This window comes from Pygocentrus nattereri, chromosome 6, assembly GCF_015220715.1.
Source record: "Pygocentrus nattereri isolate fPygNat1 chromosome 6, fPygNat1.pri, whole genome shotgun sequence".
Classification (NCBI taxonomy): Eukaryota; Metazoa; Chordata; class Actinopteri; order Characiformes; family Serrasalmidae; genus Pygocentrus; species Pygocentrus nattereri.
In genome coordinates this window covers 9,387,728-9,414,860 of record NC_051216.1, presented here as the reverse complement: position 1 = coordinate 9,414,860, position 27,133 = coordinate 9,387,728, and the positions used below count along the sequence as shown (strand labels likewise).

The following is a 27,133-nucleotide window of genomic DNA, read 5'->3' as shown; positions in this document are numbered from 1 at the left end:
ACACACACTGCAGATTCATACTGGATTAAAATCACTTCACAATTATTACAGTCAGACTGTAAAACTACATGCTGCAGATTCATACTGGATTAAAATCACTCCACAATTATTACAATCAGACTGTAAAACTACATGCTGCAGATTCATACTGGATTAAAATCACTCCACAATTATTACAATCAGACTGTAAAACTACACACACTGCAGATTCATACTGCATTAAAATCACTCCACAATTATTACCGTCAGACTGTAAAACTACACACGCTGCAGATTCATACTGGATTAAAATCCCTCCACAATTATTACCGTCAGACTGTAAAACTACACACGCTGCAGATTGATATTGGATTAAAATCACTCCACAATTATTACCGTCAGACTGTAAAACTACACACGCTGCAGATTCATACTGGATTAAAATCACTCCACAATTATTACCGTCAGACTGTAAAACTACACGCTGCAGATTCATACTGGATTAAAATCACTCCACAATTATTACAGTCAGACTGTAAAACTACACACGCTGCAGATTCATACCGGATTAAAATCACTCCACAATTATTACAGTCAGACTGTAAAACTACACACGCTGCAGATTCATACCGGATTAAAATCACTCCACAATTATTACAGTCAGACTGTAAAACTACACACGCTGCAGATTCATACTGGATTAAAATCACTCCACAATTATTACAGTCAGACTGTAAAACTACACACTGCAGATTCACACTGGATTAAAATCCCTCCACAATTATTACAGTCAGACTGTAAAACTACACGCTGCAGATTGATATTGGATTAAAATCCCTCCACAATTATTACCGTCAGACTGTAAAACTACACACACTGCAGATTCATGCTGGATTAAAATCACTCCACAATTATTACAGTCAGACTGTAAAACTACACACTGCAGATTCACACTGGATTAAAATCCCTCCACAATTATTACAGTCAGACTGTAAAACTACACGCTGCAGATTGATATTGGATTAAAATCCCTCCACAATTATTACCGTCAGACTGTAAAACTACACACACTGCAGATTCATGCTGGATTAAAATCACTCCACAATTATTACAGTCAGACTGTAAAACTACACACACTGCAGATTCATACTGGATTGAAATCACTCCACAATTATTACAGTCAGACTGTAAAACTACACACACTGCAGATTCATACTGGATTAAAATCACTCCACAATTATTACCGTCAGACTGTAAAACTACACGCTGCAGATTGATATTGGATTAAAATCCCTCCACAATTATTACCGTCAGACTGTAAAACTACACACACTGCAGATTCATGCTGGATTAAAATCACTCCACAATTATTACAGTCAGACTGTAAAACTACACGCATTTCAGATTCATACTGGATTAAAATCACTCCACAATTATTACAGTCAGACTGTAAAACTACACACTGCAGATTCACACTGGATTAAAATCCCTCCACAATTATTACAGTCAGACTGTAAAACTACACGCTGCAGATTGATATTGGATTAAAATCCCTCCACAATTATTACCGTCAGACTGTAAAACTACACACACTGCAGATTCATGCTGGATTAAAATCACTCCACAATTATTACAGTCAGACTGTAAAACTACACACACTGCAGATTCATACTGGATTGAAATCACTCCACAATTATTACAGTCAGACTGTAAAACTACACACACTGCAGATTCATACTGGATTAAAATCACTCCACAATTATTACCGTCAGACTGTAAAACTACACACACTGCAGATTCATACTGGATTAAAATCACTGCACAATTATTACAGTCAGACTGTAAAACTGCACACACTGCAGATTCATACTGGATTAAAATCACTCCACAATTATTACCGTCAGACTGTAAAACTACACGCTGCAGATTCATACTGGATTAAAATCACTCCACAATTATTATAGTCAGACTGTAAAACTACACACGCTGCAGATTCATACTGGATTAAAATCACTTCACAATTATTACAGTCAGACTGTAAAACTACACACGCTGCAGATTCATACTGGATTAAAATCACTTCACAATTATTACCGTCAGACTGTAAAACTACATGCTGCAGATTCATACTGGATTAAAATCACTCCACAATTATTACAATCAGACTGTAAAACTACACACACTGCAGATTCATACAGGATTAAAATCACTCCACAATTATTACCGTCAGACTGTAAAACTACACACACTGCAGATTCATACTGGATTAAAATCACTCCACAATTATTACCGTCAGACTGTAAAACTACACACACTGCAGATTGATATTGGATTAAAATCACTCCACAATTATTACTGTCAGACTGTAAAACTACACACTGCAGATTCATGCTGGATTAAAATCACTCCACAATTATTACTGTCAGACTGTAAAACTACACACTGCAGATTCATGCTGGATTAAAATCACTCCACAATTATTACCGTCAGACTGTAAAACTACACACTGCAGATTCATACTGGATTAAAATCACTCCACAATTATTACAGTCAGACTGTAAAACTACACACACTGCAGATTCATACTGGATTAAAATCACTCCACAATTATTACAGTCAGACTGTAAAACTACACACTGCAGATTCATACTGGATTAAAATCACTCCACAATTATTACAGTCAGACTGTAAAACTACACACTACAGATTCATACTGGATTAAAATCGCTCCACAATTATTACCGTCAGACTGTAAAACTACACACACTGCAGATTCATACTGGATTAAAATCACTCCACAATTATTACCGTCAGACTGTAAAACTACACGCTGCAGATTCATACTGGATTAAAATCACTCCACAATTATTACAGTCAGACTGTAAAACTACACACGCTGCAGATTCATACTGGATTAAAATCACTCCACAATTATTACAGTCAGACTGTAAAACTACACAAACTGCAGATTGATATTGGATTAAAATCCCTCCACAATTATTACAGTCAGACTGTAAAACTACACACACTGCAGATTCATACTGGATTAAATCACTCCACAATTATTACAGTCAGACTGTAAAACTACACACACTGCAGATTGATATTGGATTAAAATCCCTCCACAATTATTACTGTCAGACTGTAAAACTACACACACTGCAGATTCATACTGGATTAAAATCACTCCACAATTATTACAGTCAGACTGTAAAACTACACACGCTGCAGATTCATACTGGATTAAAATCACTCCACAATTATTACAGTGAGACTGTAAAACTACACACACTGCAGATTCATACTGGATTAAAATCCCTCCACAATTATTACAGTCAGACTGTAAAACTACACACACTGCAGATTCATACTGGATTAAAATCACTCCACAATTATTACAGTCAGACTGTAAAACTACACACACTGCAGATTCATACTGGATTAAAATCCCTCCACAATTATTACAGTCAGACTGTAAAACTACACACGCTGCAGATTCATTCTGGATTATACTGACAACTTTATTCTGAGGGTGCAGAATAAAGTTTGTTAGGCTGGACGATCCACCGAAGCAAGACCGGACTAAAAACATTAAAGGACAACCTCCTCTTTGCTCTTCTCGACCCATCTGCCCCTGCACTGATTAACTCTACAAGAGCAACCATGGTCTCCTTTACCTGCACCTGACCATGATGAAGGACCATGAATAAAGTAATATATGTCAATGCATTCCGTATGTACAGACAGTAGTATGAGGCATCTAACCTGCTGTGTGAGTAATGACTGGCCCATGCTGAAGAGACCAGGCTTGTGATAGGTCAGCAGAGGGCGAGTACGTGCACACACACAAGTCACGTCCACCTGTGGGGGGCGCTGTCTCCGATGACACAGTCGCCTCTTCTTCTGCCCTGCCTCTCCGAAACACGTGGAATTGGCACAGGGGAACACATCACTGAAGCTACAGGAGACAGAGAGAATAAAATAACAAAGAGAGAGAGTTAGGGGAGTGAGAAAGCAAGAGAGAGAGAGAGAGAGAGAGAGAGAGAGAGAGAGTATATGAGAGAGAGATAAATTACTATTTATTAATTTCTATCTATTTTGCTCTTTCAGAGCTGTTATCTACATTTTTGTTGTTTATCTAGATTTCTAAAACTGCTAATTAATCTGCCATTAAAATAAAGTTCACCAGTATAGACAATATAGACTATATAGGCCTAAACAATTTGGGAAAATGATCTAATTGCGACTTTCTGACAAAATACTGCATTTGTGCTTTGGGTATGAATGCGCAGTTTCCCAGAGCGTCAAAACAGAATCCATAGCTTTTCTTAAACTAACACTGGACATGTTAAGAGTACAGGGCCTGTTTAGTAATACAGTAAATGCAGAGGTGCGGAAGGTGATTCTTCAACAGATCGTGCTGAAGAGTGACAGTGTCACAGTATTTTTCATGACCAATTTGTTATTCCTGGACACAAAACAGGAGCTGATTAATCCTCTCCCCACATTCCTCTCCCAGTTGTGACCCAATAAAGTCTCATTTCTAACCTTATCAAATGAGACTGGCAGAAAAGGGAAAATAACTGGGCTGCAGTCTCCAGTTTTCCACTATTACAGCAGCATCCAGAAATGGGTGAAGCCTATAGCTGGACAAAGAAATTACGAAACTGAGCAAACTCCAATGCTCCACGGTTTACTTTTAGCCTAGTCAGTGGAAAAAGGGGGAAAGTAAGTTCACTGAATAAAAGGAATGCTTCTGTATTTGAAGATCAAGCCTTCCTTACTGATCTTAAAAGTCTCAAAGTCAGTTTCCCAGTCACAGATTAAGTCCGCCGTGAAACTAATTCACACTGTCAACATGGAATTTACATCTGAGGGAGAAAAGAGAGAGAGGCTAGGAGAAAGAGAAATAGAGTGACAGAGAGAAAGAGAGGGAGATGCGGGTCCAACCTGCTGAAGGGTCTTTTCTGCTGGCCTCTCCAGCGGCTGCAAATGCCTTTAGTCACAGGCGATGAGGAGGGGGACACGCTCAGTGGAGCCATCAGATTTTTCACCATGTGACTCAGCTGGGCACTCTGTAAATACACACACACACACACACACACACACACACATACATAAACACACATACACACACACAAAGGTACTGCAGTTTAGACATGTATTCTAATACATCTGGCCTAGGGGTCTCAACCCAAATGTTAAGAAAAGCCATTTTGTCCTTTCAACAAAAATCAAACCACCTTGGGAGCCACAACACTTTATGTCCATTTTACCATCTTGGCTGTGAATTTATTTCAGTATGTGCTGATGTACTAGTATAAGCTAAAATATATAACACAAATAAAAACGCAGACTTACTTTACGCTGCTTTAAGTTTTAGTTCAGCTATAGTCTCTTTTCTCACATCTCCGGCAGGAACGTTTCCGCAAAAGTAGAACAGTTACTTTTAAAATGAGGCTGAAGTCGCTTCTCATTCTCTAGCTTCCTGCTTGAATTTTCCTGTCCCCCCTTAAATGAAGAATGTAACTGCTGCACCACTTTTAAGGTGGAACATGAGAATTCGAACAAGAAGCTGACCTCAGCTTTGCAACTTTCTTTTTAGTTTTGACAGCTTCTTGTTGCAGATTAAATGTATCAGAAAATCAGTAGGAGTGATTATCAATGTCAAATCAGTCTGTCTACAAATTATCACTGCTCGTCTTTCTCTTTGCCTTTTTATTAGCTGGTGAGACTATTGTCTGTGTTGCTATGTGACTAGCGGTGTGCGCACCAATCTTCAAGGTCAAAAGGTTGGTGAATCAGCAGTTATAGGCCACATTAACCCCAGTGTTTAAGACCATTTATTCCCAAATCTTTGTTAGAACAATCAGCAGAGCTTTATTTTACTACAAAGGAGAATTATTACATTTTTACATAAAAATCTAATCCTGCTGTGGAGCCTCAACAGGGCATTAAAAGAATCGCATGGGGCTCTGGAGACCCCTGACCTAGACTAACTGGTAGCATAAGAGACAAAATCTGCAATGCAGGTTCACCTGTTAAATCTAGCAGGGCTGGTGAACAGGCTGCAAAATTAAAACTCAATCATCCTAAAGATTTGTGACTTGATTATTAACCACAGCTAATGTCATATCTGAAAAAGTCAGTCTAAAACAAAATATGAAAGTGACAGGTTAGAAAAACTCAACTTTAATGCCTTATCAGGACTCTCTTGGTGTTTCAGAGCATACTGTGGTTAACAGTAACTACATCAATGTAAACAACCCAACGTCAAGAGACTTTTTTTTTCGATTTTTTAAAGCTTTTATTTTCTGGTAGAGGTCAAAGTCTAATCTGCAGTAGGTAATGGATTAAAGAGGTAAAGTTACACTCAACTGGGGCTGACAACAGTAACTACTGTGGTGACAAATGCAAGTAGGAATTTGGCCAAGTACAGTTATCATTTGCTAAAGTACACTACTGTGCTTAAGTGGCTATAAACGGTGACAAATTATTGAAGCCAATGTGAGCCTAGCAGCTCAGACATCAGAGACAGCAGACAGAGACCTCTGTCACCAAGCCACTCTCCAAGGCCCAGTTTCACTTGTATGAAATTGTTTAGCAGATCTTTCCTACCACCACCCTTGGCCACTCAATGAGCACACTCTTTTGTGAAGTAGGTGTTCTGGCATTTTTTACTAAAGGCATGTGTTGTGGGCATTTTCCCACAGATTGAGCACAACAAAGAGACTTTGGTTTGTGGGGGCAGGGCACAAAATCTGCCCTAAGTGCCATCACGGTCTTTCAATTCACTCCTGCCCAACTCAAACACAACCAGGGAAACACAAAAGGCCAAGAGCACTGTTCTTCATTTGACTGTCGCTGGTATATTTATCCAGAAACACACAGAAAAAGCTTAAACAGATTAACAAAATAAGTTGACATCATTTTCCAGGAACATATTCTACAGAAACGACCAGACCCATGTGTTTGCCCATCTATTCACAAATTAATTCATAAACCTCTCCTGCTGCCACTTGCACAGCACCTGCTCCAGAGCCCCAGAGGCCCTAATCTGATTTGAAGTGGGGCTTTGTGCCTTTACTGCATTGGTCAAGTACAAAAACACAGCTAGGGCGAAGAGGTCTGGATTCTGGATTTACTAGTTAGGGATGTACCTGGATGAATTTAGTTGAAGCCGGTCTGAGCCCACTTCCATATAACTCTTTTTAATGGACAAATCTATGTTTACACATCACAGTGTGTCACACAATCTGAGAAACACTGAGATTGCTTACAAACTTGACATGGTCTGAGGTATGTGTGATGATTAGCGCCAGAATTTGAGGCACAGCACAATGACGACTAACTCCTGTGCCAAACTAAAGAAGCAAACTTCAGACACCAAATATGTCTTGGCTGACCAACTACAAATTAATTTCAAACAGACTGTGATCATGAAAATAGTTCAACATTTGCACATGAATAAGTTGTGTTACATAATACAACTGAATACTTTTAAGTGCTTCTTTTGTCAAAAACTGGTGACGTAACACATTTTATTCATGTCGAACCGCTTGACACATTTAATCAATTCTATTAATCCTAATCACAATCTTTCACTTGTTAGATCATAGAATTATTATAATAAAATGTACAGCATCATCTGTACGATCGCACAGATGCTCACCTGTCTCTCTATGTTCCAGAGGAGGCGTGCGGGGCTGCTGGGCTCCGTGTCCAGCTCAGCAGGCATGTCATGCATGTTCCCCGCTGTGAGCGCCAAACCAGCAGTCTCTGTCAGCAACATCTGCTGGATCTGCCTGTCTGTCAGGGGCCGCGACTCAGCCAGGACTACATTTCCCTGCAGCAAACGACAACAGAGCCGTGGATTGACTGTGACAGAACTAGCCCACGATTTCTGAAGCGCTCAGGCTTAGCTACAGATAATGCGATTAGCAGCAGAGTGAAATCAAATCCACACCATCACACCGCCAGGCAGATTAATTAGGTCCTAATCTGCGACAAGACCATCCAACACACGCACAGATGCATCACAGTAAGACGACAGCAGTAAAATGAGCGCTCACATCACAGGCTTCACCACGATTTGATACGATGTTGATTCTTAAGGAAATTATTCAAATTAATTCAATTATTATTTCTTTTTCTCGTATGAATTTTAACCACATAATATATAGGCTCGGTGTTTGAGAGCAATTCTTTAGTTACCACAAAACCACAAACCATAAAAATTACGACTACTGCGACAACCATAATGATAATTATTATTATAGTTACTGTTATTATTATTATTATTGTAAACACATGACAGGCCATGTGAAGCTGTGTCGTGGGCTGGTACTTTGAGACCCCTGGTTTGCACAGCAGCAGGATACAGTGAACATTAGCAGTCAATTAGCAGTCTTACGGTAAACGTAAAGTATGTGTTTTCCTTCTCCTGTAAAGGTTATCATTTTGGAGACATAAGGTTTTGGTCCGACAGCAGCGATATACTTTATAAATTATTATTATAATTGAATAAACATTAAAATATTCCAACATGTATGACCTACAGATCAACATTCCAACATAAGGTGCGACAGTTCATTACCTTGGAGTCAAGGATGTGCTGATGGAGCTCTCCGAGTTGCCGGATCCTGCAGTCCAGTTCAGACAGCCTGAGCTGCAGCCACGTCCAGCAGCTAGCCAGCTCTGCTCTCTCACACTGCCACCTCCACTCACAGCCCAGACATCTGAGAAAGAGTGAGAGAGAGAGAATTATAAATGATTTTCCACATTATAATCTTTTTTTTTTATTATTCAGATAAACTTGAAATTAGCACTATTCCTATTACCCATAGCGCTTTCCTGGATAACTCCTGGATAAAACTGGCAATGCTGTGTGAATAACCATATTGTATTTAGTCTTATATCAGGCACAAAGTCACAGAACACTTCTGAAGTGGCTGGCAAACAAGCGGGACCCAGACAGACTCAGAGACGCACTGCCCAGCTAGGTTAGTGAGAGAGACAGACTAGAGAGAGATGCACCAACTGCTCCCCGGGTGCTGTGGATAGGGCTGCCCACCACCCTGGGCAAGTGTGCTCACTGCCCCCTAGAGTGTGTGTTCACTAGTGTGTATGTGGGTCTTTCACTGCACAGATGGGTTAAATGTGGAGGTGCATTTCTAGCACTAATAAAGGGTGACTTATCATATCTGCTGATATCAACCTTGAGGAGAGAACACACAATTCCCAGAATGTTTTTCCCACAATTCACTCTTCTCATGGTGTTTTTTTTGTAACGAGATGGATAGCTCTGCTTCATCCTTTGATCGAGGTTGTAAACAATAAGCAATCCTTGCGTAAATGTAGGGCCCTACATTAGTAACCTTTCTGCACATATATGGGCTGGAGGTCAGGGAACCGGCCCTGTGACCAGAAGGTCGCCGGTTCGATCCCCAGAGCTGACAGTTCATGCGGATAGGGCTGCCCATCGCTCAGGGCAAGTGTGCTCACTGCCCCCTAGTGTTTGTGTGTGCCGACAGTGCATGATTGAGGTGTCCTTGAGCAAGACACCTAACCCCCAACTGCTCCCTGGGTGCTGCGGATAGGGCTGCCCACCGCTGCGGGCAAGTGAGCTCACTGCCCCCTAGTGTGTGTGTGTGTGTGTGTGTGTGTGTGTGTGTGTGCGCGCCCACTAGTGTGTATGTGGTATTTCACTTCACGGATGGGTTAAACACGGAGGTGAAATTTCCCCGTTGTGGGACTAATAAAGGTCTCTTAATATAACTGTTAGCTAAGTGATTTCATCTAGTAAATTGTCTGCTAGCCTTTATTCTTGCTAAGTTTTTTATTTATAAGTTCACAATAAACTTTTTTCAAGGTTTGAGAAGCAAATGTCTAAAGCTTTGTGAAAGTTTATCTGGAGACGTGATGCTGTTTCCTGTACATCTGTGCCGAGCAGTTTTCATGGTTCATTACGGCCTAGCGCACTGAAAATGGCCGAAAATGTCTGGCTCCCTGGGCAGAACTCTGACTACTGACCGAGGGAGCTCCTTGAGACGCGCCCTATGACTGTACAGCTGTAAACCTGCAGTATGCTTGCCTGTCTCCCCCACACATATACAATGGCCCAGTCTGCCTCCAGACTAATAGGAAAATTCCATGAATACTTACGGCGCAATGGAGCAGCAGTGAACATACTGTATACACACACACGGTGGGAGTCTGATGTCTCCTGCTGAGACACCAGCCCTCCTGGTCACCGCATAACCAAGCATACCCCCTCAAGCAGCAATAAGACAACAACAACACAAGGCTCTCTGCTGAATTATAACATGTGGCCAACATTTCCCTCACTGCCTAGGTCAGATATTAATTCTCAGTGCCACAGCAGTGCTTTTCCTCTAATGAATAGCTGCACACAAGTTTCAGATTTATTTACAACTTAGTTCCAAGTTTAAGTTGAATAAAAACTGGCTTTAAACTCAGGATCACAGATGAGCTCCTTTACTATGTTGATCTGTAGGCGTCTGTTCATAAACATAAACCAGCCCAAACGCATTTACTATAAAATTAAATGCTGTTTGTAGAAATTCAGAAAAAAAGCCACGTCAGTCTCGACTGCATATGTGGACATATTTCTATATTGCGTTTTATTCTTTATCTATATTTCTGTACAACTGTACATTGGAATAGTGCACATGTACTAGCGTACATTGTGTATATGTGTATATTCAGAGTTGGTGCATTTCTTTTTCTTCTTAGAATTTTATGCATTTTTTGCATTGTATTGTATTTTTTGTGTTACATGTCATTATATTCAGTATTGCTTGAGTCTGTACTGTAACTGCATGTAGAACATTCTTCTGCCTATTCTTGTTTATCCCTACATGGTCATGTCTTTCTCACCTGTCACTTGTCATGTATTGGCTAAGCCTAATCCTGGCATAAGTCCTGCTATAAAAGCTGCAACAGCCCAGTGTCTTAAGGGCTGGCTAGATGTCTGGTACCTGCGTACAAACAAATACACTTCTTTTCTCCAGACATACGGCTGGTCCCCTGGTTAAGTTAGGGTTTGTATTCTTCACTAGGCACCTACGATTTTCACTCACTTTCCACCTGTGTAAATGTGATGTGACAATATACGTGATTTGATTTGATTTATTGTGCTCTATTTACACAAAGTTAGGTTAGTTCATCATTTATGTTGAACAGACTCTCCCAAAGTTTTACGCTGCTGCGCTGACGTTGAACCGCGTGCTGCACTGGGTCGGTATGACCAACAGGTCAAAACCAGCTCTAAACAAAGTGACCGCTGGGCCCTGATTGGTGCTCTGGCTTTGCACTTCCTTCATTTTGACGTTACGTTTTTATACACACAGAAACCAAAAGGAACGACAGATTTCTCAAAATGTAGTGGAGGAAAAAGTCGGATATTAGACTTTGAAATGTAGTGGAGTGAAAGGAGAAAGTCGCCCAGAAATGGAGAAAATTCAGTACAGATACACCAAAAACTACTTAAATACAGTAATGAATTACATTTACTTAATTACTGTCCACCACTGTTTCCAACTCCCACAGTAATGCACCTTTGTTCAATTTTAACAAAACATTTCTTACATAGTGTAGCTTTGCATGTTGTTATCCTTAGACTGATCTCAAATAAACTTAATGTGGATTCTGACAATAATAAACACAAACATGGACTAAAAGACCTACTAACAAATGTATCCCATGAATTTGAAGGTGCAGGTTTGAAGGCCATGTCATATAACAGTTCTCTTCTCATCTCATCTCATCAATGACCAATTTTTTTCACAGTGAACGGTCAATCCTTCTGACACAACAAGGGTCAGCAATACTAAAAGAAGGGACGACACAACCGAAACCTGTTCTGCAGTAAAAGCTGTGTGTGAGACCTTTAAAGACTGCATGAAACGGTCCTGCCACAGCTTGAGACGAAGGTTCCAACAAAGACAGTCTGAAGCTCGCCAAACAAAGCATGTACACCCCAGGGACGCATCTCTTTGTTCTCAGAGCTCATAAAGCAACAGCCTTTTGACTTTCTGCTCCCTGTTTATTGGACAGCCGTGGCTTCACAAAAGACATCCTGAGTTCATCGCTCCAGCTCTCCACACATGGCCCTATTCCACCTTCCTGTTCCTGCATTCCAGGCCATGTCTGCAGGTAACCAGGCAGTGAGCTGTCAACTGTCAACTTGCAGGAGAAAGCAGGTTATCCTGGTAGTCCAACACAGGCCCAATACCAGCCAAGCCAAAACCAACTATCCCCAACATCATAAACCTAACAATTCCCTCAGAAATGTTCAGGAAAAAGGACTAAAATCCACAAGAACCGGTGTGAATAAAGAAGAACGTTCTAGACGGCCCTCCTGGAATTACACCAACCTACACGTTTAAAAAAGATGGTTCTTCGAGGGTCGTTTAACGAAAATGGTTCTATATAGCACCAAAAAGTGTTTGGCTACTGTTACGATACAAGACTGTAGCAACAGCAGAACCCTTTTCAAAAAGGTTCTAGATAAAACCATCTACAGCACATTCTGTATCAATCTGAAGAACGATTTTACAATGAAAAAAAAAATCATGTGTTCATGGTTCTATATATGGTTCTACACACTTAAAAACAGATGGGTCTTTGAGGATCCTTTAGTAAAGAAAATGGTTCTATACAGAGTTCAATTAAGCGCACTTTTCGTCATAAAAGGGGTCTTCAGACTGACAGAGAATGCCGTAGATGGTTCAACACACAACCTTTTTGAAAAGGGTTCTGCTGTTGCTACAATCTCCTATTATAACAGTAGCAGAATCATTTTTGGTGTTATACAGAACCTTTTAAAAAAGGCACTACATAGAACCATCTACAACAAATTCTCTATCAATCTGAAGAACGCTTTCATGATGAAAAGGACCGCTGAATCATGCAAAGGGTTCTATGAGTGTTCACAGTTCTATATATGGTTCTACACACTTAATAAAAGCTCCTCAAGGGTTCTTTAGTAAAGAAAATGGTTCTATATAGAGTTCTATTATGCGTTCTTTTAATATCGTAAAAAGATCCTTCAGACTGACAGAGAATGCTGTAGATGTTTCTATATAGAACCTTTTTGAAAAGGGTTCTGCTGTTGCTACTATCACGTATTACAACAACAGTAGAACCCTTTTTCCTTTTCAAAAGGGCTCTATATAGAACCGTCTACAGCACTGACCACCAATCTGAAGAATGCTTTCATGATGAAAAGAACCCTTTAATCTTGTAAAGGGTTCTTTGAGTCTTCATGGTTTTATATATGGTTCTACACACTTCAAATAGATCTTAGGCTCTTCAAGGGTTCTTCCGTAAAGAAAATTGCTTTATATAGTGTTCTATTAAATGTTCTTTTCATCGTGAAAGGGTTCTTCAGATTGATGGAGAATGTGCTGTAGATGGTTATATAGAACCTATTTGAAAAGAGTTCTGCTACTGCTACAATCTAGTATCTTGACTATACAGAACACTTTTCAAATGGTCTCCACATAGAACCATTCTCTATCAGTCGGAAGAACCCTTTCATGATGAAAAGAACACTTAAATCATGCGAAGTGATCACGGTTCTATACAGAAAAAAAGATGGCTCTGTAAGAGTTCTTTAGTAAAGAAAGCGGATCTATACCGAGTTCTATTAAGCGTTCTTTCATCGTGAAAGGGTTCCTCAGACCGATAGAGAAGGAAATAAGGTAATGGGATGTTCCTTAGGATGGCGCTCGGGATTCCCAGGGGAAAAATGGTGAGGCCAAGTGGGTGAGTACATTAAACCCAGCACCGAAACAGGCGTCTGGACGAGTAACGTTCACCGGTGCGTTTCAGCTGACATGGGAACGAGACGACGAGCTCACACTGCATAGAGAGCTGAGTAAACCAGATAAAGTGTCAACACCTGTGTGTGTGTGTGTGTGTGTGTGTGTGTGTGTGTGTGTGTGTGTGTGTGTGTGTGTGTGTGTGTGTGTGTGTGTTCAAGCGGCTGCAAGACAATTTGTGCTTATGGCTACACACTGTGGCTCTAACACATGACTCAACAGCCACAACATCCCTGATTACAAGACTGTGTGAACATGACACTGTCAGAGTGCTGACAGCACATTCAGCGCAAATATGTCAGGGCACTAAGTGGTCATTAGCACTCTTATAACAGCGACTAAAAATAGTGTACACTACAGGTCAAAAGTATAGAGGCCAGCAGTGATTTTACATCTTGCCAGTTTGCTGACAACCACCACAACACATTTATTGATGTCTAGTTCAGTTACGTTGAAACTATGTTCTTTTACTGTAATGTACGTCCTGAGAAGGCATATAAAATACTGTCAGTGTCATAAGAAGACCTTGTAAGGCTCAATCCCATCTCAGCCCTCGCCCCTACCACTTAGCCCTTACTCCATTCTGCATGTTCACGATTAGGGGTAGATTAGGGGGATTTCTGTTGAGATAGAGGGATAGTGTGAAGTGTTAGGAGTACATGACCCTCCAAACTGAGGTATTTCAGAGGCTCTCCAAACAGGGTGTTATGAAAAAAAAAAACAAGCAAGATAGCTAAACAAATGGAAACACACAAGTGTGAGTGTTTGTAAGTGGATTTTTTAAAATTACAATAACGATTGTATTATCTTTAATTTCAGTTTAATGTCATTTCCATGTATTATGGTCCTTTCTTCAAGCATGAAAACCCTAGCAGCGTTCTGATGTCTTGGGAGCTAGCTACATTTCTCATTCCACCTTAAATGGTGCAGCAGTTACAGTCTGACGCCTGGGAAATCAGAACGTCTGCGCTATTTAATGTGGAACGGGAAAATTCGAACAAGAAGCTGATCAATATCTGACTTCAGCTTCATATCACTGAAGAATTAGGGGTGGGTGATAATAACTAGTTGTCCATCCTCCTCTCCGCAGGCATATGATGCCCTAAATGTAACAAAAGCCCAGCAGTGAGGAGCTGAACTTTGCCCTCCTCTGCTGTCACTGCAGGCTGGCAGGGTCGCCTACAGAGCAGCGCTGGTAGCGGTTAATGAAATAGTGTCCTTTTTAATTTGAGGGTCCCATTTCGTAGGGCACGGTTTAAAACACTACCCCCTGTAATTCAGTTCCAAGGAGCAGGGTGACACTCAAAAACAAGGGGTAGGGGTGAAATAAGAAGTGGGACTGGGCCTTAATCAGTTGAAAATCCAAGATATTGCCTACATTGTATGAAAAATTCATGCTGAATAAACTCATAAAAACAGTCCAAAACTACTTATAATTTACTGTATTCTACATCATTGTTGTCTTTTTTTCCTCTGAGGTCCACGTATGACATTTGTGTAGTTTTATGTACCAAAAACAGACATAATTCATTTTCACAAGGCCGTTTTCCAACCTCCCTTTACCCTTTACAATTAAACAGGTGGTTGTTACTATGCTTTTAATACTAGGGTATGTAAATGACCTCTGTTCTGTATGGCTGCCCTGCCTTGCGACAATCCAAATGCATTGCATGGTGAAACATTATGACTTCAGTGAAGGGGCGGTGCTAAGCTGGTGTAAGCAGAATATGTGACATCACAAAAACGGTGAATTTAAAACAGACTGATTTTGCAGTTTAGCTGTCGTACATGATGTTTTAAACTCATTCTTTTTCAGAGGTCACTAAATCAAAGGCAAGTACATTTGTCTGCCTATTTAGCCTTCAGCAGGAGTGCTTCAGCCTGGGCTACTTTCTGAGAGCAAAACACAGGGCTGCCAATCAGAAGACAACTCATTTACATATCTCAATCACATAAAAATGCACAAACATCAAAAGTGGACCTCAGGGAAAAAATAAACCACATGGAAAAATGCATGACATGGCTCTTTTGAGTCATTCTTAACATTTTGACAGCAATGTTATAAAACATGTAAGTGGAAGAAATCAGCTTTATATTATACTCACTCTGAGGCAGCGCTGATTGCCCGGGTTTCTTGGTGGTCCCACTCCTCATCTGAGCTGCTGGCTGTGGCGTCCGAGTCTAGAGCCTTCTGGACTCCCCGAAGTATAGGCTGCCCGCACCGTGCTAAACTCTGCATGTCTTTGTTTTTCTGCACAGACTGGGGACAACTTTGACTTGAAGAGCAATCAGGAAGACTGCTGAGCCCATTCTGCTCCACTGGAGCATCAGAGGCTTTGGTTTCAGGTGAGCTAGAAGAACCAGTGGCCAGAAAGGAAGATCTGAGTGAGGAGCCCTCCTGATGGAGTTTCCTACCCAGACCTTCCAGTTGGCTGGAACAATGCTGCATGGCATGTTCACCCAGCAGCACATGCAGCCTCCGATTTGCACGGTCAGCTCGAGCCACTAGTGACCCATGCCAAGAAGCAAGCCACTCAGTCCGAGCCTTCAGCGTGTCCTGCATTGCTGAGGGCCCCATCTGGGAAGAAGAGTGCCAAATGTGCATTAAGGTATCTGCCTCATGCTGCTTGATGTGGTTGGCTTCTTGTGGTCTCGCTGCAGGATGTCTGAGCCGAGCAGCATTATCTGAAGATCTGCTTTCCACTTGGGGGCAATGCTGTGGTGGAAGGGATTGGGTAACACCTTGATAATGTTCTGTGGAACAGTCAGGCTGCTCAGATGTAGGTTTCTCCACTGCTGTGATCCTGCTGTCGTCATAAACAGGAAAATGCACATCAGGAGAGACTGTAGTTGAGACGACAGAGTCTGCAGCGTTTTTGTCCAGTGAAAGACAATCAAGTAAAGATCCTTGATTGGACAGCAGTACAGTTTTAAAAGACTCTGTGTTATGGAACAGAGATGGTAGGAGCATCTCAGTCAGCTCTAAAGGATCCTTGGAGCTGTAGGAGTCCAGAAAAGGCAGGGAGGAGAGGTTCAGCCAAAACCTGTGAGTAGAAGAGCACAATGTATCAGCAGCCAATATAATATTTGGGGAAAAAAAACATGGCCTCATTCACCAATATCATCCTCTATTTGATATCATACCATGTAAACTTTACTGTCCATATATGGAAACGGAACTAAGCTGCAGAAAAAGGCCTGTTTTGAATTTGTCCAAGTTGTGATATCAGAACCATGAACTTATTTACATATTAAAACTCATTTAGCCTACGGCTGTTCAGCCCTGCCCTGCCCATTCATGCTGAAGTGATGTGAAGTGTTGTTTCTGCAGACAGTCTATAGGAGAGTTATTGGAGTGGAAGAGGAAGATTTGGGAAAACAATTCAAAGTTGTGCTGTTCCTGGCTGTCAGAAAGCAAGAGATCATTACAGACTTCCAAAGACTCCAGGTTGTCCCTCAGGATTTCCGTCTGAAATGAACAACTTCTTCTGACTGAATAGTTTAATGCCTTACTTAAATAAATATAAGTTTTTTCTTAACTTTGTTCTGAGAAAGGTCGTAAGAAAACTTAACTTCCCAAACTGCAGAGGTTTTCACAACTTTGTGCTTATGGCTGTGCGTAGATTCTGTTCTTACCCACGAACAAATCCCAAATAAGAAAAGATTGGTCAATGTCAGGATTTTGGTGAAAACTGCTTAAGTGGGTTTTAACAAATTTCTTCTTAAGAACAGTTGGAGAATGAGGCCCATTGTTATTACTGGTGGCTGCGAAATGACAATATTTTGCTATTATCCGGATAAATTCTATCACAATATGGTTTTCTGAGTATTGGAGGGGAATTCCACCAAGTTTCTGCATAATTAAATGGTTTAAACAAAGTCGCTCAGAGTGGTTTGGCGTGAAATATTCCATTGTAGTGAAACGTACAGAGTCAGAAGTGTTCACAGCGGTGGTGATAGGAACAACTGGTGATAGGAGCCTGTAAAAGCTCTAATTATAAGATTAAAATTATTATGAATACGCTGCCTGCATACTTAGTCCTGTTTAACTGGATTTAGTGCAGCATAGTGCGTGAAAGCTACAAGTCACTGTAATTATAGTTTTTAACACAGTATTTTGATTAATATTGCATATCATTAAAATGTCTTCAAGTATCATAATGCTGTATTTTTACTACATTGTCCTTCCCTGATTTTTACCATCTCATATTGAAGTTACTTTTATATCACTACCTCTGTAACCGATACAACTTTCTGTCTACTAAACACGACTACACTTCAAACATGGATTACACTGTAAACTTGGCAACCAGGAGGACTGAAAAAAGTAGGCTCATCAGTTATTATACCGATAATCAGCCACAACGGTGTGTTAATTACCAGTTATCATTTTGGCTCAGAAATATTCCACATTGTTGTATCCTTACCTGTGAGTGTAACTGTCGTCCAGCAGTTTAAGTGGAAGGTCTACATCCATGCCTAGTACACTACCGTTGGACTCCATGTGGCCAGTAAAAACTGAAGAGGAAATCCGAACTCTGCTGACTTTGTTTGATGACTTGCTGAGGGCCGGAGTCATTCCCGTTGAACAAACCTCCCACCAAAACGAGGCGAGGAGATGCAGGTCCTCCAATACCCTGAGTTATCACAGAGAGCACAACTTATCACCTTCATGCCCTACAGCCTACATGATCAGTCAACAGCTGGAAATCTGAGCTTAAATCTGGGAACTCCGAGCTCTCACATTGGTTTAACAGACCATCATACTTTAGCGAGGGCTCACTGTTAAGCCCCTGAGGCGTTACACACTGCTGAGCTCAACTGTACATAATATTTCAAAGGTTTCACGGTTTCATATTTACCAGACGTCTTCAGTGACACATGCTGGTAAACACTAAATGGGCACTTGGCCCAGCTTGAAAATTTTACCATAATTAAATCTGTTGTAAACATGCTTCTTGGCCTCGTACAGTTGTGCCACAGCAGTATCTACAGGAAGATTTCCTGATCTTTGCACCGGAAAAAAACACTTCTGATGATGTGTGTGGGAGGTTGGATGAACTTTGGAAAAACTACAAGGGCTTCAGAGTGGAGGGCAGAGTATCCGATTTTTTTTATTATTATTTTACCAATAATTCGCAAACACAGAAGGAAGCCAGACAGCTAATATTACTATTTGGTAGGCAGATATCACATTTGTTTATTAACCTTTAGTTCAGTGGCCATGCTAGCAGTTAGGATTTCTTTATTGCCGTGGAGGAGATTCCCAATGGCTGTGCGATGTATCTGCGTAATGCAGAATATCACGTGATGTATTAAATGCTAGTTTAGGGCACAAGGCCCATTTAGCCCCTGTGTGGTGCTGATGTGTTTGTGACTCAGTGGTCTGGTGGACCCACCACATTATTGGTTTTTCAAATCAATAACAGCCATAACAATTTATCTAAAAATACCAGATGTTAAAATACCACAAGTTCTACTTTAGCAGCTGTAGCCAGTCAGCAGCCTGTCCATGTTGTCCACATACATATGCAAACACACACACACACACACACACACTAACAGCAGGACATGTAGGAGGAGAACAGAGTGAAGGGACACAACACCTCCACACTCTTATTCCTCGCCGGTTGACCCCAACACCACATCATTCACCATGCAAGGAAGCACTTCAGCGTGGAATTGTTCTATATAACTCATGGTTCCATGTAGATTCGTGCCCTTGAAGAACCAACTACTTTAGGTGTGTTTGTCTCAGAAATATCATGTCCAAGAATCCAGAGATCTTTTCCTCCTGACCCCATGCTCGTCTGCTCTACTTGGTTCCTTGTCTTGCTTATTATTTCTAAAGAAAGAAAATCTTCCCATTTGGTGGATCATGGATGAAATGGCTGTAGCTATGATGACTGGACTACAGAAATCAGGCACCTGCTATGGCTAGTTAGCGTAAACTAGCTAACAACAGATACAAAAACAGCGGTGTACGTTTTCGTACATGGCTTTTTCTAAAGTTAACCACAATCCTGAGCGACATTTCTGGAGCGATAGTTCACAGCTTCACTTTAACTCAAGATAACCTGTCCTGTAGGCAAAGGTGCTAAACTCGAGTCCAGAAAGTAAAAACCCTGTCCAGGATTTTGTTCCAACTGTCTGGACACAACCACTTCCCCCACCCCCCCCCACCCCGCTAGTTCGAGCAAACCGCACAAGCCAGGCGGTTGGAACAAAATCCTGGGGAGGATTTTTACCTTCTGGACCGGGATTTACCACCGCTGCCTGTAGACACTGGCTGTACTGCCTTTCCCCCACTGACGGGGGTCGTGTTAGCTAAACGGTCAGCAGCTGCGGAAAAAAACCAGCATGAAGCTGGTCAGACTCCTATTCGCCAGCTTCTTGGTCGAATTTTCTCGTTCCACCTTAAATGGCACAGCGGTTACAGTCTGGCGCCCGACGCGTTATTACAGTAACTGCTGCATAATTTAAGGTGGAACTGGAAAATTCGAACAACGAAGCCAACTTTAGCCTTGTTAGGACCGTTAACGCTGGCTAAGTCCACTAGAGACTCCACGATAGAGAAAAATGTGTTAAAGTGAAAAACCATGAAGACTTTTAAAACACAGAGGCTGATTTATCGCACATGCAGGTCTAACGTTACGACTTTCTATCATCTCTCACCGACCAGCGCGATCGCCTTGACCGTCCTAACGTTTCCGTTAACCGCCTTAACTGACAGCGCTGGACGTCCGGCTGAAAAGCTGCTCACTCACGGTTCAAACTCACTCCGATGTGATCAGAAACGGTCTAACCGGACAGACCCGAGACAGAAACAGGGCGCTTTCTCCGTGTTAAGGCACAGGACAGTGTATCAGACTGACCAGTCTTACCGGGCGCCGGCTTCTCTGAGCTTTGCCTCCCGGAGTCTGAAACAGCCGTTAAACCGCCGCGCAGCTCGGAGCTCCGAGCGCTGCCCCGCTCAGAACGCTCGCGTACGCGGTTTGGAATCCTCGGAGCTCCGAGCTGCGCGTCCGCGGACTCCACTCACTGCGCGGTTTGGAACGTTCTCTGCGCGGTTTGGAGTCCTCACAGCTCCGCGCTGCGCGTCCGCACTCCGTCCCCTCTGCGCTCGAACATACTGAGCAGATCTGCGCGCGGCAGTGTTCGCGGGAGAGTTTACGCATGTAAATTTTTGACCAATCAAAACGCGGCTCGGACGTCGGTGAACGCCCACTGGACAAAAATAAACAAACAAACAAACAAAAAAAAAACAGAAATCAAATTCACTACTCATCACGGCCACAAACAAACAAACAAATAAATAAACAAATAAATAAATAAATAACAAGCGTTTATACCCTGACTATTTACATATATATATATGTGTGTGTGTGTGTGTGTGGGTGTGTGTGTGTATATATATATATATATATATATATATATATATATATATATATATATATATATATATATATACATACATACATGAACAAAATCTCGCATCTCCAATTTTTGATGTTTTTCAGTTTTTGACATATTTAAAAACGCCTTTCGCCCTTTTACATTGTGTGTAAATTTCACAATGAATGGACCAACATAAACGGCCCAAAAGGACTTGGCAATAATTCTGGTTCCATTGACTTACATTAAAAGCAAAGTAGGTTTTTTCCTTCTCCTGTAAAGTTACCATTTTGGAGATACGAGGTTTTGTTCTGACAACAGTGATATGTAGTCACATAAAGTTGCGATATATTGCAGAAATGCTGCAATGTTGTGTCTTTAGTCCAGTAAATTCAGTCATTAGTCTCGTTGTCATCCGCAGGTCCGACCTGTGTGAGAATCTGTGCTTTCATTAAACGCCACTGAACGACACGCTGTTTGTGTAATGCTGCCATCTTGTGGCCATAACCGAGCTGTGCAGAGAGGGAGCTGATCTCAGGCGGCTGTCTACAGAGGCCTGGAAATCTGGGTTAGGTAGAAATGAATCAGTGGTTGATTAGGTAACGCATAGTATGTTATATCTTATAATTAGTATATTGTATATTGTTATAATTAATTAGTGTGTTATAATTTGCAAAGACAGCCATCAAATCGCCATAATGTGATTATTCTAACAGACATCAGAACCACAACACAAAGCGTGACGAAAGGCGTTTTCCCATGGTGCTGATAGGAACCAGGGGTCACCGTGTCTACAACACAAATATAGACATTTTATTTACTGTCCTAGATGAGCAGTGAACCTACACGTGTATCTCTTTGCCATAGAAGGATAAAAAAATAATACATTTTAGATCAAAACTTTCTTAGAAAGCTATTGTAAAACAATGTTCGGGTGTTTGTTAATACATTCATAACCATTTCATGTTATAACTTTCTGTGAGGAGCTTTCAGAGGCATCAAACACTTCAGATGTCTGGTTCCTATCGCCACCACTATAAACGATTCTGACTCAGCAAGTTTATTTAGAAAAGGATTTCATACACAGGAGCAATTCAAGTGCTTTACAAATGTAAAATATATAAATTAATGAATAAACGACAATTACTGCTACTAAAATTCATATAAAAGCTTAATATAACAAATGAAAAGTCCATTAGTACTGAATTACTGCTTGTGAGCATTCATTAAGGTGGCGTAACTAGATGTAACTTAACGTTGAGGAATGTACTGATCTCAGCAGAACAGGTCAGAGTTAGAGTCACTCTCTGTCACCAAGCAGGCTGCACATACATGGAGTTAGTATTGGTGACCAGACACAGGCTATGAATAGATCTAGTCAAGTGAAGAGGCTTTTATTGTCAGTCCATCTATGTGCAGGTCAGAGGTGGACGAAGTACACAAATCATCTACCTGAGTTAAAGTCGAGACCCCCAAGGTAAATATCACTCCAGTAAAAGTAGAAGTTCCTCCCTTTAGACCTCCACTTGAGTAAAAGTACTAAAGTATTTACCTTCAAATGTACTTAAGTATAAAGTAAAAGTACTAAAAGAGTAATTCTGGCTCTGATCTGGTCCTGTTATCATTTTTATAACCAGACTGGCTTCATGAACTCATTTCAGGTGAAAGTCCTCCAGCGTCTCTCTTGGTAAACCAGTCTTTTAATAGAACGTCATTAATTAGTGACGCTGACGTCTATTAAAATGATCAGAAGCACAAAACACTGAAGGTAAACAGTTTCCATCAGGGAGAACCGAGTGGCTCTGAAATCACTTTTTACACACAAGCAAAGTTTCAGTTTCAGATTTATTTACAACTTAGTTCCAAGTTTAAGTTTAATAAAAACTGGCTTTAAACTCAGGATCACAGATGAGCTCCTTTACTATGTTGATCTGTAGGCGTCTGTTCATAAACATAAACCAGCCCAAACTCATTTACTATAAAATGAAATGGTGTTTGTAGAAATTCAGAAAAAAGCCGCGTCAGTCTCGACTGCACCCAGCGTTGGCTCTGATCAGTTGCTCGGTTGCCTCACTTTCATTAATTGGTTCTGGTAAAAAGCACCATTCCTAGCGAGCGGAAATCTGAATTTCCTCCCTCATTTAAAACACGGCTTTCTGAAATGTTTTCTTCCATAAAGCTGGAGAAATTACACTGTATGGCAATAGCATGGCTACCGTGCTGCGAGCTCCCTTACCTTCCGCTCGTTTGTTCTTCATTGTAACTACTTTTGCACTAAATGCTGGTACATTGGATTTGTGCAATACTAGTGTATATTGTGTATGTGTGTATTTGCAGTCTGTGTATTTACACTCACCTGCCCCTTTATTAGGTACCCCTTGCTAGTAAAAGGTTGGACCCCCTTTTGCCTTCAGAACTGCTTTAATTCTTCATGGCAGACTTTCAACAAGGTGTTGGAAACGTTCCTCAGAGATTCTGGTTGGTTATTTGAGTTCCTGTTGTCTTTCTATCATCTGGAACCAGTCTGCCCATTTTCCTCTGACCTCTCACATCAACAAGGCATTTTCGTCCACACAACTGACCGCTCACTGGATACTTTCGGACCGTTCTCTGTAAACCCTAGAGATGGTTGTGCGTGAAAATCCCAGCAGATCAGCAGTTTCTGAAATACTCAGACCAGCCCGTCTGGCTCCAACAACCATGACATGTTCTCTTAGTCTCTTAGATCCCCTTTCTTCCCCGTTCTGATGCTCGGTCTGCACTTCAGCAGGTTGTCTCCTGGTAATTTAACTCCAGTGTTTGCTGAAGATTATAACCCCTGTGTTTTTGTACTTATTGATATTGTCTGTCTTTGTTTTTTTGTTTGTTTGTCACTGAGGGGGCACATATTTCTATACTGTGTTCATGTTTTTACACACAAAGTCAGGAAGAACACGTTCCATCAGTTCACCAGTGCTTTTACACGTGATGGTCAGTCAGTGTTGGCATGAACTCTGTCCTGCTTTACCTGCCATAGAGACCTGAGCATGTACATACAGAGTGAGGCAAAAGTCACAGGACACGTTTTATTGTATTCTTTATTTTATTATGGACTTTTATTTCTGGGGTCATCTCAAACAAACTGTGCATGCTGAGAAAATCTGCAACAAACAGCACCTTCAGCGCCGCTTCGTGGAGGCTTGCGACAGCATAAGGTGTCCTGTGACTTTTGACTCACCCTGTATAACCGTGTACTCCTGCACACATAAACCAAAAGGAACGACATGATTTCACACAATGTAGTGGAGTAAAATATAAGACATGTGACTTTGACATGTGGTGGAGTTAAAGTGAAAAATGAATAGAAATACTTCAATAAAGATAAATGAAAAAAATAATTAAGTACAGTTAAGTAATGAATTAAGTACAGTTAAGTAATGAATTAAGTACAGTTAAGTAAAACAATGTTTGAAACAATGAATCAATAGTTATAATGTATCTGAAATAAGAAATTAGGTGATATTATCTTCCCACTTCCCGCGTGCCTGAAGAGTGAGTAACGCCCTTTTTGCACTTTTTTTCCATTGGCTCATTCATTAAACGAGATGGAGGTCATTCACACTTGTGATTGGCCAATCCAAGTTTTGAGTGTCGGGCCATCTGTTATATGATTGGCCGATGCAAGAACTGATTGACAGTGTCTCCGCCCATTCCTAACGCCCACTGGTTCTCCGGGCTGAAGACACGTATACTTGCGCTGGTTCGGAGTCCGGGAAGGAGGAGGCGCGGTGTGCGGAGAACGAGAAGCGCTCTTCAGGCTTTGAGGGAACAGCCCAGGGTTCAGGCTTTGAGGGAACAGCCCAGGGTTCAGGCTTTGAGGGAACAGCCCAGTGTAACCCACGTTGAAATATGATATTACAAACTCTAAAATATTGAACTATTAGTACACAGATTACTACAGAAATAGTAATTAATAAACAGATAACAGTAACTAATTCATATTATAATTCATTAAAATAGTTAAAATATTAAAAACAAACATTCTCAATTGAATGCACCATAGCAAAAGTGCGCTGCACCTTTAAGACCCTGCATCTAAAAAAAAACCTCAACGAAGAGCGGAAATTTCGAGAGCAGACGGTTGAAGCAGAAGGGAGAGGGGAGAGGAGAGAGTGCTGAAGTTGTAAGATACCGCCTGTTTCTCTCAAACTACTGAACTACAAAGATTACAAATCCGCTCTGCCTGTGTTTACCAGTCCAGAACCCAAAGAGGGTCACAAATTTCCCTGTTTTTGAGTAAAACAGGCTGGTTTTGGTGAGTTAAAGCTCTGTTTAACTGTTGTATATGGCTGAATTAAAGACTTTAAGGTTTAACTGATGGGTACATTAACATGGTGCACTGTGGTGTTATATTGCTGTTAAATGAGACTGAGTATGTTGTGTTTAGCTGTGTGGAGGTTTTGTGAAGGGAGGTTGTTAAGGAGCCAGGTCATCGTGCACTGGAACTAGTGTGAGTGCAGCAGACACCAGATGGCGAGCCGACCCCCGGATTTTGTGCCTATTAACAGCTAAAAGCTGAACCTGTTCCTCCTGTACAGTAGGACCTGGATTGCTTGAGTTTTTGAAAGTTTTGAACAGAACAATTAGAGTATCGGAAAATGGCGAGAGAATACATAATCTCAAGGAGAGACAAGGACCCTGCGATTTTTCCTTTTTTTTAAAAAAACCTGGAACATTTATGAACAGGACTGTCCTGAGAGCTTGAACAAAATATTAAGTGAAGTGTAATTCACTGAATAGACTGAATCAAGAGCACCAAGGATTTCTTTTCCTTCCTGTTTTATTTATCCTTTGGAAACGTTAGGGTGTGTTCATTGTTGTGTAACCCTCTTCTCTCTACATGGCTCCCCAGCTGGGCTCTGCGTTGTGGTTTGATGGTAATGAAAGGGACCAGGAAGCGCAGGAATGTGGTGTGATCAACTTGTGGCGCTGTTTTATTGTCAGGCTCAGACAGCAGCTTGGCATATCTTCAAGGAAGCACACAATACTGTGTCTTAAACCGTTTTTTTTCCACTTCTAACTTGCACTCAATGAAAGTCTCAGCTAACATTCACAGTTTCTTCCATTGAAAATGTACATAGCACTCAATGGCATTCACCGCTCACATTAAATAAAAAAAAGAGATATACACTTCTTAAACAATTTAAATTTTAAATTCCCAAGCCTACATGTAAAACAGGTCACACCCAACCAAAACTGACAAAACACATGAGCTTAGCAACTAGTTTTACACCACCTTTTTGCTTGCTATATTTACAAAAAAACCCCAAAACTTAGCTTGAAAATATGTACTAATTTGGACCACTAACTGAACATAACATGTTATCCAGTGGTAATCTGTCCAAAACACTGATGGATGTCAGATATTTTTAAATGATTAATTAGGATTAATCACAGAGCACAATCAGCATGTCTCACCTTCAAGGAAGCACACAATACTGTCTTCCTCGCTAAATAGCAACAATAAAGAGAAACAACGCGTGGCGCGTGTACTTTCACCTAGTGGCCATGACTAGTAACAACACCTTACAGTTGTAAAATCTATTTGTGTTCAAGGGTGTTATGTAAATTGTCATTGGTCATTTGAACCCCTGAAAAAGTAAGGGAGGTTAGCAGTACTCTCTCAGTTGCAAAAGATAGACAAGGTTGATTTTATTTTGTTACTTTATTGCATTTATTTAATTGTTGTATTCACAAGGATTGCTAAAGAGTTGGCTATGTGAATGGATCCCGGAAAACCTAGCAAGAAGGAAAATAGGTTAACTGACAATATTCAGCCTAAATAAGAAAAAAATACAATTGATAATTGCAAACATAGATACAGTGGGGAGAACAAGTATTTGATACACTGCTGATTTTTCAGGTTTTCCCAC

At 40.9% G+C, this 27,133-nt stretch overlaps 2 protein-coding genes across 12 annotated transcripts in view; one reads left to right on the top strand and one right to left on the bottom strand.

Annotated features, from left to right (window-relative positions):
- The window catches only part of kansl1l (KAT8 regulatory NSL complex subunit 1-like), a 46,360-nt gene extending 25,429 nt beyond the window's left edge, over window positions 1-20,931 (bottom strand). Inside the window, exons 1-7 of one of the 2 annotated variants that reach the window (XM_037539151.1) lie at window positions 20,702-20,931; window positions 18,254-18,463; window positions 15,932-16,870; window positions 8,576-8,717; window positions 7,652-7,825; window positions 4,930-5,054; window positions 3,745-3,937 (exon numbers count right to left, since the gene is read on the bottom strand). In XM_037539151.1, the coding sequence (XP_037395048.1) occupies window positions 3,745-3,937; window positions 4,930-5,054; window positions 7,652-7,825; window positions 8,576-8,717; window positions 15,932-16,870; window positions 18,254-18,405 (1,725 nt within the window). In that variant the 5' untranslated portion in view covers window positions 18,406-18,463; window positions 20,702-20,931. The remainder of the gene's footprint in view (window positions 1-3,744; window positions 3,938-4,929; window positions 5,055-7,651; window positions 7,826-8,575; window positions 8,718-15,931; window positions 16,871-18,253; window positions 18,464-20,701) is intronic. The other variant, XM_017707352.2, reaches the window with a different exon arrangement.
- Window positions 20,932-25,274: 4,343 nt separating this feature from the next.
- Window positions 25,275-27,133, top strand: part of LOC108433059 (transcriptional regulatory protein AlgP-like) — a 41,357-nt gene continuing 39,498 nt past the window's right edge. For 5 of the 10 annotated variants that reach the window (XM_037539064.1, XM_037539063.1, XM_037539058.1 and 2 more), the window contains exon 1: window positions 25,277-25,515. The gene's annotated coding sequence lies outside the window, so the exon portion shown is untranslated. Of the gene's footprint in view, window positions 25,516-27,133 lie in introns of all 10 variants that reach the window. The other 5 variants (XM_037539062.1, XM_037539061.1, XM_037539057.1 and 2 more) reach the window with 4 other exon arrangements.